This window comes from Orussus abietinus, unplaced genomic scaffold (genome assembly GCF_000612105.2).
Source record: "Orussus abietinus isolate OABI.00-Male unplaced genomic scaffold, Oabi_2.0 scaffold84, whole genome shotgun sequence".
NCBI lineage: Eukaryota > Metazoa > Arthropoda > Insecta > Hymenoptera > Orussidae > Orussus > Orussus abietinus.
The window spans coordinates 87,980-99,845 of NW_019394591.1; the positions used below are offsets into that span (position 1 = coordinate 87,980).

Consider the following 11,866-nt stretch of genomic DNA (forward strand, 5'->3'; position numbering starts at 1 on the left):
TAATTTAGACGATTAGTTTACGTATATTCCACTTGATGGGTTGCCCGGGGAGCCGAGGTCCCTTCTTCCTTGACCGGGCGACCGGGACGGGGTTGGAAATGCCCGAGTGATACCACATTGGCCCAGTTTCCGAGCAGTGACGTAGAAAGGACCATTCACCCAGGATCCGCGAGACGTCGCACCGGGCTCCGAACTGGGTCATCATTATCAGAGTATCGTGACCTCTTTCCCGCCCCTTTCTCCCGTTCGTCCTCCCTCTTTCATCCCGGGGATCTCGGGGGATCAACGCGAGGGTTCGATCGCCTCGCAATGGTCTCACCAAAATTAATCGTGCCTTTACTTCCGGCTGACAATAAGTTTTCCGTAGGAGCCCCTCGGGAACACCCAGAAAAAAAAAATTTCGTCCACTCAAAGAAATACGTACTGCGACAATAAAATCCTGCGATCACATACGTCCAAGAAAAATATCAAATTGAATAAACAAAATTATTTTAATGAATCAGGCGAAGGTTGAGTGGTACCTTATAACAGATTCGACGGCCAATTTATTGGATCAATATTTTATGAAGGTTAAAATGAAATAGGCATAATGTTGAACCAACCCTAGTAGCGAAAAATATTTGTCCTATATTTTCTACATATTTAACGAATATCGTACCACCTTGAAAGTCGTTCGTATCATTCATAAACTCATACCCCATTAAAATGATTTATTTTTCAGTAAATTAGATCAATTTTCTACCGAAACCTATTTCACGTTAGAAAATTTCATTGAAAATTTAAACGGTAAGCTACAAACTTTAAACTTATTATAAAAATATTAACCGCGACACGCGTGGAAACTAAAGTGAGGTTGAAAGGACCAAATGTTAGAAGCAATGCAAAACGGACCACTTGAGGGTAGTTTTAGACCCTAACTATGATTTCTAGACATAAGGCTAGAAACAACAGTTTGGCCCAATACCCCTAAATAAAAGTGTTTAATTCGAATCAAGTGATTTGAGGGGAGTTTCACTTCACCTTAAGGTGAAGCGAATCATGTGCGTTTTTATATTGACAGCTGTGTCGAATTATATTGGGTATTGTACCAAATGGCATATTCCACCTGTTGTTTTGGTACAATAATTATAAAGATATCGAAGTAAAACTCTAGAAATCCCCTCGATTCATGATTTCTGAGGCTCTAATTGACTGTAGAGGGATCCCCTGCGCCATCTGTGATTTCCGTACCAACTAAATTTTCACTCCGAGACCCCGTATTACAATCGTTTTGGCACAGAAGCGCATACAACACTTTTTTTGCCTTTATCCCGTTCAAATGCGAGTTTATCGATTACCAGAGTGTTCTAAATTGTCGTAAAATTGTCCTGACCCTTTCGATTCTCATATCGGAGCCTTCGATAATTGTATATCGATCGAAATATGAGAGCTCGACGCCATTTTGGTTCTGGTCTGGACTGAGTTAAAAAATTTTTTTGAAAAATTCAAATTTTGAATGTGTCAGGACAATTCTTAGATGATCAGGAGTGATGTGTCAAAATTTCGGACAGTTTGGTCTAATACCCCTAAATAAAAGTGTTTAATTCGAAACGACTGATTTGATGGGAGTTTCACTTCACCTTAACCGCCGTAATATACGTAATACGAATATACGTAAACCAATCGTCTAAATTAGGTCTATAAGTATAGCAAATGTGTATCGTCTAGCATCCACCTAAAAAACTATCTAAAGGATATATATTAATATCTATGTCTATTGTANTATAAGATAAATATTTTGTGTTACTAGGGAAGCACGCACTTTTCAATAAGTCGATTATTTTGCCACTTTCGTGTATATTAATGAACAAAGATTTGTATAATAATTCTGTACAAGAGCTTACAGTACTAAAATAGTAATAAAAAAACATGTTTCCGCCCGGGATCGAACCGGGGACCTTCCGCGTGTTAGGCGGATGTGATAACCACTACACCACGGAAACACTCTTGAGAGACTTCACAAGCAGAAGAGAGAATAGTGATATTTTCCCTACATTTATAATTCGTTATTTTATATGTAATTGTTTCTGGGACATTTCTTGGACATAAAATTAATTCAATATGGAGTTTTATGACCACATTGAAAGTTCTAAATGCGTATTCGATCTTAATTTTTAAAACTAATAAATAAACAGAAATCTAAATACAGGGAGAACATGTTGAAAGGTTAAGCCAGATATTTTGTCAAATTACTTCGAGATAATTTTTCTAATGAGTAAGGGAAAGTAGGGCAAAATTGTCATTCTAAGCTGCAATGTTCATTCATAGACAAAATACCCAGACAGCACAAACACGTAGCATAGAGGTTCATAGAATATTCCTTGAAAATATTTCAATATTAATAGGATATGGATGTACGTGCTATGTACATTTTTTGAACATAGGATGAATGCAGTTTTGGTCAGTTTTTTATATTTGAAATATATTTAACGAAATATTGTATGAACATGGAATTGATACTTCTCACACTTAAGAAGTAGCATGTCATGTATATATCTGAATGATATTTTTTGCCACGCAAATAAAAATACATAAGGTTCATGTTTCAGTATTCCATTTTTAAATTAGTGTCAACATTTGGCGAGATAAAATATTGAAACATAAGTACCTACATTTACAAAAATTCAAGTACTTACTCAAGGAATATAAATGTAAAGTATTGGTGCACGTATGTCTATTTAAAATAAAGTAATAATATATTATTATATTTATGTATTCTACATTATATATTTGAAGTTATATTATAATAGGAATTTTAAAAAAGAATCTACATTACTTCATCGCATTTCTCAACTTTTTGTTTTATNACCAAACTGTCCGAAACTTTGACGCATCACTCCTGCTTTATCGACGTTGATCAAGTTCCTCGACGTGTTTCACTTCACCTTAATTTATCGACCTGAATTAAATTTGTATGCGCCTTTCGTATCATCTTAGGAAGATATTCTTCCAAAGATAACGAGCATGTCACCCGATTACGTGAACTATGACATTGTGAAAGAACTGTTTGGTGTAATCGCTCGTAACTTCTCACTGATACTGTGTACATCGTCGAAAGCCTTATAAGCATCTCGAAGACGGTGAAGTTATCGCAGTACGCCGACTAAACAACTCGGAAAAACATCGTGGAAAGTTACGATGGAAAGTTTGAGTTTCGATCCGTCGACTAAAACGCTGTCTTTGAAGAAGAGCCAAATTCCGAAACCAGCGAAGAATGAAGTTCTAATTAAAGTAGCCTACGCGGGAATTTGTGGAACGGATCTTCACGTTATCGAAGTACGTTTTTTCCTTTCCTTCGTCATAAATTTATAGTTTGCCATATAGACACATAAACAGTGATTTACCGATTGTTCATCATTCATAAACTTTGTTGCACCATTGGCGAGAGTTCTTCTGTGTTTCTGTCAATGCTTTAAATCCGAAATTTTTATATTAATGATTTCAATAGTGCTTTACGTAAATTTGTTATNAATAGTTTGACGTTGATAGTTTATATTCAGCTTCCACAGACTTATTAAAATGTAGTTTGATCGTAAAAAATTGCGCACATTTAAATGAAATATCTTTTAATAATATTCATAAAATTCATGCACTTTTAGTATACGAGGTTGGAGGAAAATCCAAATTTTGAATGCGTCAGGACAATTCTTAGATGATCAGGAGTGATGCGTCAAAGTTTCGGACAGTTTGGTCCAATACCTCTAAATAAAAGTGTTTAATTCGAATCGACCGATTTGAGGGGAGTTTCACTTCATCTTAACCGCCCAGGCACGGAGCGGCGCAGCTTGCGGAGTCTAGGAGAAAAATTCATTCATGTCCGCCAGATGGCGGGCCCGAATGAGCGAGCGTCCTTCGATTCACGAGACAAGTAGGGTCAACGGAGCTCCAGGGATGAAGCTCAGCGCTGCCGGGAACCGGAAACCAGGTCAAGAATGACGTCATACCGTTCGGAACTGTTCATTCACCCTCGTGGGGCGAACTGGGTCACCGGGCCGAGCGAGTCCCTTCTGCATCCCCGCGACTCGTCAAACCCTCGACACTGTTTCCTTCGGTGCGAAAACGCGAACGCGTTGCTGGACTTTTAAGGTGAAGTGAAACCCCCTTCATATCAATCGATTCGAATACAACACTATTTTTTAAGGGTGTTAGATCAAACTGTCCGAAACTTTGTTACATCACTCCTGATCATCTAAGAGTTGTCCCGCATTCAAAATTTCGATTTTTTAACAACATTTTTTAACTCAGTCCAGACCTGAACCAAAATGGCGTCGAGCTCTCATATTTCGATCGATATACAATTATCGAAGGCTCTGATATGAGAATCGAAAGGGTCAGGACAATTTTACGACAATTTAGAACACTCTGGTAATCGATAAACTCGCATTTGAACAGGATAAGGGCAAAAAAGTGTTGTATGCGCTTCTTTGCTAAAACGATGGTAATACGAGGTCTCGGAGTGAAAATTTAATTGACCTGGAAATCACAGATGGCGCAGGGGGTCCCTCCGCAGTCAATTAGGGCCCCAGAAGGCATGAATCCAGAGGATCTCTGGAGTTTTACTTCTATTTCTTGATATTTATTTTACGAAAACGACAGGTGGAGTATGTCATTTAGTACAATATTCAATGTAATTCGACACAGCTGTCAATATAAAAACGAACGTCGGCAACGTAGGCATTTAGAAAAATCTTCTTTATCGACATTGATCAAGTTCCTCGACGTGTTTCACTTCACCTTAAGCCTCTGTACCTATGGGAGTTCTACGAATTTCAAATTAATATTTTCGAGACACATTCTCAGAACCCCAAACTATAAGAAAATGCAAAAAGAAAAATCGTATTTTTGAAGTTTCTAAACGATAATACCTCCTTAAGGGCCTCCATAGTCATGTGGTAAAATTTGAAACGATTCGGTACACCCAATTCAGAGAATACTTTCCCCAACGTTTTGATCTCTCGGATATACATCACACTTTCATATCATCTTAAGGTGGTATAAGGTATATCACACTTTCATATCACCTTAAGGTGATATACGTACCAAAAAGTCAGCATATTTATAAAACTATTCTTCAAACTGGCCGCACTGAATTATCTGAAACCTTAACACGTGATTATGGAGGCTCTAAGGAAGAACGCACTGCTCGTGAAATTTCATTTTTCGAATACAATTGTGCATTTATCTCGGACAAGAACCAAAAAGAGATTTTATATTACGAAAATTGAAATTTCATGAGTGGCGCGTTCTTCCTTGTCGCCTCCGTAATCACGTGTAAAAGTTTCAGATAATTCGGTGTACCCAGTTTGGAGAAAAGTTTTATAAATGTTTCGACTCTTTGGTTGGACGCATATATCACACTTTCATATCACCTTAAGGGGCGCGTAATTCTTCCAGGTGCACCTGATACCCGAAGGGCTGGACTTAGCTCAAGCGGCTCTTACCGAGCCGATATCTTGTTTAGCCCATGGCTGGGACAGAATAAATCCCGTGGACGTTGGTACGAGGGTCCTGGTGATCGGCGCTGGCATAATCGGCTTACTGTGGGCAGCTCTTCTGCACCTGCGAGGCCTCAGGAAGACGGTAACGATAAGCGAGCCTCAGGCCAAAAGAAGAGAAACGGTTAAAAAACTCGGTAACGATGTCGCCCTTTGAACTTATTCTACGAATCTTTACATATTTTAAGGGCGCTCACCACTCCAGCGATTTTGCAGGGCCTCACGGGGACAACGATTCCGAACGTATTTCTAAACCGATCGAGCTTAACGAGTGCTCATATCGAAGATGAAATGTTGACCTGTGTTTATATGGGAGCGATTTTCGATAAGTGGTCATTTTCATATAAAAAAGTGCAACGACATAATTTCTATGCTTTTTTTAACTAGGAAGGAGGTGCTTGATCAAAAATCGCTTCCAAATAAACGCACGTCTAGCCGTTGCGTGAGTTCTATACGTGCAAAATACGTACACATTTTACGCCCGTTGCTAAACACCGCCCATTATGCGTCGCGTCTCCCTCATCCGAGCGAGAAAGTACGTTTTGGTTACCTCCCACCAAATTCGATGCTACTGCCATCTAGCGGTGGAAGGCATCGTCCTCACTTTAGTGGTGAACGCCGTTAAGGTGAAGTGAAAGTCTCTTGAAACCAGTCCATTCAAATAAGACACTTTTTTTTAAAGGTATTGGACCAAACTGTCGGAAACTTTGACAAATGACTGGTAATCATTTAACCCTTTGCGGTTGCATTTTCCCAAGATCAAGAGCATTTTGGTAACTGAGAGTAGACATACGACCGCAAAGGGTTAAGAATTGCCCCGACACATTCAAAATTTGGATTTTTGGAAAAAATTGTTTAACTTAGCCCAGACCAGAACCAAAATGGCGTCGAGCTCTCATACTTCTATCAATATACAATTATCGAAGGCTCTGATAGGAGAAACGAAAGGGTCAGGACAATTTTACGACAATTTCGAACACTCTGGTAATCGGTAAACTCGCATTTGAACGGGATGAAGGCAAAAAAAGTGTTTTATACGCTTCTATGCTAAAACGATGGGAATACAAGGTCTCGGAGTGAAAATTTAATTCACCTGGAAATCACAGATGGCGCAGAGGGTCCCTCTGCAGTCAATTAGGCCCCTAGAAAGCAGGAATCCAGAGGATTTTTGAAGTTTTACCTCCAATTTTGTATAATTGTTGTATGAAAACGACAGGTGGAGTATGCCATTTAGTACAATACCCAATATAATTCGACACAGCTGTCAATATAAAAACCAACATCGGCAACGTAGGTATTCAGAAAAATCTTCTTTACCGACGTCGATCAAGTTCCTCGACGTGTTTCACTTCACCTTAATTTATTTTGATTTTGAGAATATTTTGATTCGTTCTAATCTCCATAACGTGGAACGTGTAACGCACAAAACTCGTAATTACGTCAGTAATGAAATACTACCTTTTAATATTTTGCAGGGGTGGATTACGAAGCACTGAGTTCTTCTGAATTATCTGGAAGGGAATTTGATCTAGCGATAGACTGTAGTGGGTCTGGTCCAGCGATGGAAGCGGCAGTCCATTTATTGGGACGTGGTGGAAAGTTGTGCGTTTTCGGGGTCGCCAATCCAAAAGCAAAGATGTCGATCGAACCGTTCGAAGTTAGTCATCAAATTCAAAAGATCAGCCGATTACGGGATGTGAAAGTGGTATCTGCAGAGTTAATCGTTCATGAAACTTGTCTCCGAACTGGGTGGGCTGAATCCTTTCAAACATAACAAAGTAAATGTGGAGGCTACAAGGAAAGTCCTAGCCCTCCTGAAATTTCATTTTTATAACGAATTTTAAAAATACCTATGAACAGGTTTTTAAAGAAAGTGAAATTTCATGAGTTTTAGGACCTTCCCTACAATCACCATAATCACCTTGTAAAGTTTAAAACGGATCGGTAAACCCAGTTCAGAGAAAAGTTTCATGAAGGAACTTCCTCGAAGCCACTTTCACATCACCTTAATTGAATTACAATGAAAATAATTGAAATAATACTCTCTTTTCAGATCTACATGAAGGAGCTAACCGTTGTGGGTGTAAATATCAATCCTTTCACGTTTCCCAAAGGATTGTCGTTGGTTCAGGCGATGTCCGAGAAATACTTACAATACGAGAAATTAGGAATTAAGGTTTACGAATTGTCTCGTTATCAGGAAGCATTAGCGGCCCTAACGAAAGGCGAGATCAACAAAGCTGTGTTCAAACTTTAAGGTGATATGAAAGTGTGATATATACATACCGAAAAGTCAAAATATTTATAAAACTTTTCTCTAAACTGGGTGCACCAAATTATCTAAAACTTTAACACGTGATTATGGAGGCTCCAAAAAAGAACGCGCTACCCGTAAAATTTCATTTTTCAAGAAAGAAAAAATCATTCTTTCAATTTTCATGAAAAAAAATCTTTCTTTGGTTCTTGTCCGAGATAAGTACCAAATTTTTATTGAAAAAAGAAATTTCACGAGCAGCGCGTTATTCCTTAGAGCCTCCATAATCACGTGTTAAAGTTTCAGATAATTCGGTGCACCCAATTTGGAGAAAAGTTTTATAAATACTTTGACTTTTCGGTATGTAAAGGATTTCTGGAGTTTTACTTCGATTTCTTTATAATTATTGTACCAAAACGACAGGTGGAATATGCCATTTGGTACAATGCACAATATAATTCGACACAGCAGTCGATATAAAAACGAACGTCGGCAACGTAGGCATTTAGAAAATCTTCTTTATCGACGTCGATCAAGTTCCTCGACGTGTTTCACTTCACCTTAAGGGGAAACTCTTTAATTGACGTTCCTCTAACCGACGCACCTGAATGGCTATTTTTACATTAATTCTTACAGATACACAGTACACGGTAGAAAAGAAATAGTGACTCTATTTTCGATAAGGACAGCGCTATGTAAATCGAGTCCACCGCCCTGTAGACTTTTTTGAACTTCTATTAATCGTAGGCCAAATACGTATTTATAATTCAATACGTAACTATTGCGAATCTGCCTTATATAATATGCTACCAGCATATTATGAAAAATAAGATTTGAAACTGGAGAAAAATTGTAGCGCGAATTTTTGAGTAGACTTTTAAAGAGAGAAAAAATATTTCAATAATTTTCATAAACCGGAAGTATCAGGAATTAAAATTCGAGGTTTCCTTTCGAATTCATTTGTTTAGCCTGGAATAGAATGCGAAGCGCTAGGAATACTCAAGTATTACCACTACCAACTTGACAGAAAGTAGAATCGTTATCACAAGTAAAGCGGGTCGATTCTTTCTAATCGCCGCGAATAGATTATTTATAATTTGACGTGTCTTAAAATTGAAGCCAACGGAAAATATTACCAGATGTTGGTCCTTAATGCAAAATGATCAATACCACGAAGTACTGAATATTTCACGACAATCACATAGTTTTCCCTCCACGGTACGATTTCCAAGGGGTAATGGAATAAAAAGGAACGAGACGTAATAGAAATTGGTGGCGGCTTTCTCCTTTATTAAAATCCACGATGAAAATCCATGATTAAAATGTCAGTGACGTTCAGTAAATACAAAATTGCGACGTCGTAAAAAAAGAGTCGTAGAAAACCTTAAATACTTGAGATTCTAATCAGCTGCTTATTTTGTAATTGAACTTGGACGTCTCGCTCCGATACAACCGTATCCGTGAATATGCGCCTAACGAAATACGTAGAAATATCCTAATTAGAGATACGTACACCTTAATTCGATTACAATGTACAATTGTTACCCTAACTGCGGAACAAGGTGGTTGATCGTTGCAACCAAAACGCTACAGGGTGCGTTCTAAATTCTTATCCCCGAGTATTGGTGAATTGTTCGCTACTATGCTAATGAAATGATATAAAACCGATAGTAATATTATACGAGTGAATTTTTCGAATGCTACCACGAAGTAGTTATTACGAATCGCACCAAAACTCTATAACCGACGAATAACCGTCTTCTACGTAAACTTTATTACTTAAATGTAACGTATCGATGATAACGATATTAGGGCCGATATGTCATTGTTAATTAACTTCCATTGAAATCGCACAAGTCCGAACACCCGTCACTAAAAATTATTCTTTCAACTTATAATCGAGCCGTTCATTTTGAAAGCGGCCCAAGTCCATTTGTCAATTATTTTCTCTTGACTGTAGTAACGCGTACAACTACAAGTTAACCGTCATAAACATTTTACGGTTAAGTAATTTTGAACGCATACATTTTCGCAGTTATTTCAATAATTAAAAACATTACTTTGAAAGTGGCCCAAGTCCAATCCATTATTGATAACGTCCGAAAGTGTGGATTTTCAAATGTCCGAAGTCAGGGAAGAATTGAAAAAGTTAACGTCACTTTTTGGACAGTTGGCTTTAGTTGAATAGTCGGTACGTTGAAATATTAAATTATAGAAATTATTACACCCACGGGGAAGAATGACCGTTTAATTTAGTCTTTTGAAAGATGAGCCATATCAAATTTTCTACAAGATATATCAACGATTTCAATGGATGAGAGGGCAGAGTTTAAAATCCTGGATTTATTCCCACCAAGAGAATTCGAAAATATTACACCGACACCACTTTATGAAAACATAAGACGAATTACAAGGACACGATTGACTTACTACGGTATATACTACCGGAGCACCAAGACTTTTTCAAATCCCTTTCACATACACAACATGTAGATGAGCAGTAAATTGTTTTGTAATTTATATGGTTAGATTTCCTCAATTGCATAAATTGTCTTCTTCAAGTGTTGGAAAGAAATATAAAATGAATTGAGAATTATTTCCTCAACTTGAAGCATTTTAAATGACGTCGAATGGACTTGGGGTCTTTCAAATTTTACAACAAATCCAGTTGTTAATTTTCAAAGTGGCTTAACTCCATTTCTGGGAAGAAAAGACATATTGTTTACTTAATAATTGCTATTATTTTAATAGGAATTGTAAATTTAACTCTTAGATACACCGAAACAGGGTGACGCATTGGTATCCTTTTCCTATATTTTTAATTTCATAGATACGCAAACTCTTAAATATCTCAATTTAAATACAAATGATCTTGGATTACTTTCAAAATAAACGGCTCAATTGTCATATAAAATACACTTGTAAGTTCAAGCAGCGTAACTTTTTAAAAACATTATAAAACTGCATTCGATATGCACGTTAATGAAAAATATAAACTATTTCACGAGCAAGTTGCCGGCGAACATTGACAAATGTTTAATTTACGCGAACCGGAACAAAATCGTGACCCGATAAAAAAACCAGGTTTAACCGTTTGCATTACAAGTAGCAATTCATCCAATTGAATTGATTGGAAAAGATAATTAAATGAACTATTCTAATGCGCGTCGTTGATAAATGACGAGTAACGTTATATCAACTTAACAAATATCAATCCCTACTGTGGATCTAAAAATGTTCATTCTCTTATGCCTTATCTCGTGTTATAAATGTTAAAGGTACTGCAATTAACTTAATACGCTACCGTTGATGTAAAAACTATTTAAAACATCTCTTTTTTTTTTCCCATATCGGTGTTAAAATTACGAAAGTCAAAGTAACGGACGGAACGGTAGAAAAATAATTTCTCCCTATTCAACAAATGTAAAACGATCTCGATAACGTCGAGATTACTAAATAACGTTAACATTGGCAAAATCATTTGGAACATAACGAATCTAACGGTATAATCCTGAAACGAAGTCCCTCCAGCGTTCTTACTACAAGAGCATTATTAGAAGAGTAAACTCTAGAAAGAAATGAGCGTTTTCGATTTAACACTAGGTTTACGGGACCCGTCAATTTGACGGAATTCAAACTTCAAAAAGAAATACCGAAAAAACCATAGCATTCATTTTAACCACTTTTGTATCGTAAATTAATCATTTCATCCAATGAATTTGTACACGCAATTATTTTTTCCTAAGCCTTCTAATTATTAAAATCTGTATGTGGTATATCTATCTCTACGAAACCCGTCAAATTGAGGGACTAGCTAATTTCATAAACAATCCATATATATTTGCTTCGTTGCAGGGAGTGTAAGGCGAAGATGAGAGTGAAAGTTTGCATTGAAACTGGAGAAATAGAAGGATCATCGAATAGTGAAGAGGAAAACTTCTTGAAAGGGTGTCGTAGCAAGAAAAGGATGCGCATTCTTTCTAGTTCCGACTCCGAGGATGAGAGGACGAGCATTCCAATAATTTCCGTGATAATTTTTAAAAGAGGACTTTTTACTTATTAATAATTTATTTAAACG

The 11,866-nt window shown here is 37.2% G+C and overlaps 1 protein-coding gene and 1 non-coding gene across 2 annotated transcripts; one reads left to right on the forward strand and one right to left on the reverse strand.

Moving 5' to 3' along the window:
- Window positions 1-1,909: 1,909 nt before the first annotated feature.
- Window positions 1,910-1,982, reverse strand: Trnav-aac. The gene has a single exon. It is a non-coding gene; the product is annotated as a tRNA-Val (tRNA).
- A 1,124-nt stretch (window positions 1,983-3,106) lies between these two features.
- On the forward strand, window positions 3,107-10,811 carry LOC105703962 (D-arabinitol dehydrogenase 1-like). Its single transcript, XM_023432792.1, has 6 exons — window positions 3,107-3,350; window positions 3,515-3,527; window positions 5,434-5,671; window positions 7,010-7,191; window positions 7,588-7,792; window positions 8,212-10,811. The coding sequence occupies exons 1-5, from the start codon at window positions 3,178-3,180 to the stop codon at window positions 7,789-7,791; spliced, it is 810 nt and encodes a 269-aa protein (XP_023288560.1). The 5' UTR covers window positions 3,107-3,177; the 3' UTR covers window position 7,792; window positions 8,212-10,811.
- The last annotated feature ends 1,055 nt before the right edge of the window (window positions 10,812-11,866 follow it).

Excerpts from the sequence above, each read along its gene's own strand:
- LOC105703962 (XM_023432792.1), top strand. The coding sequence starts at position 3,178 with ATGGAAAGTTTGAGTTTCGATCCGTCGACTAAAACGCTGTCTTTGAAG. Across the intron at positions 5,672-7,009 it reads AGAAACGGTTAAAAAACTCG|GGGTGGATTACGAAGCACTG; the intron begins GTAACGATGTCG and ends AATATTTTGCAG. Across the intron at positions 7,192-7,587 it reads TGTCGATCGAACCGTTCGAA|ATCTACATGAAGGAGCTAAC; the intron begins GTTAGTCATCAA and ends CTCTCTTTTCAG.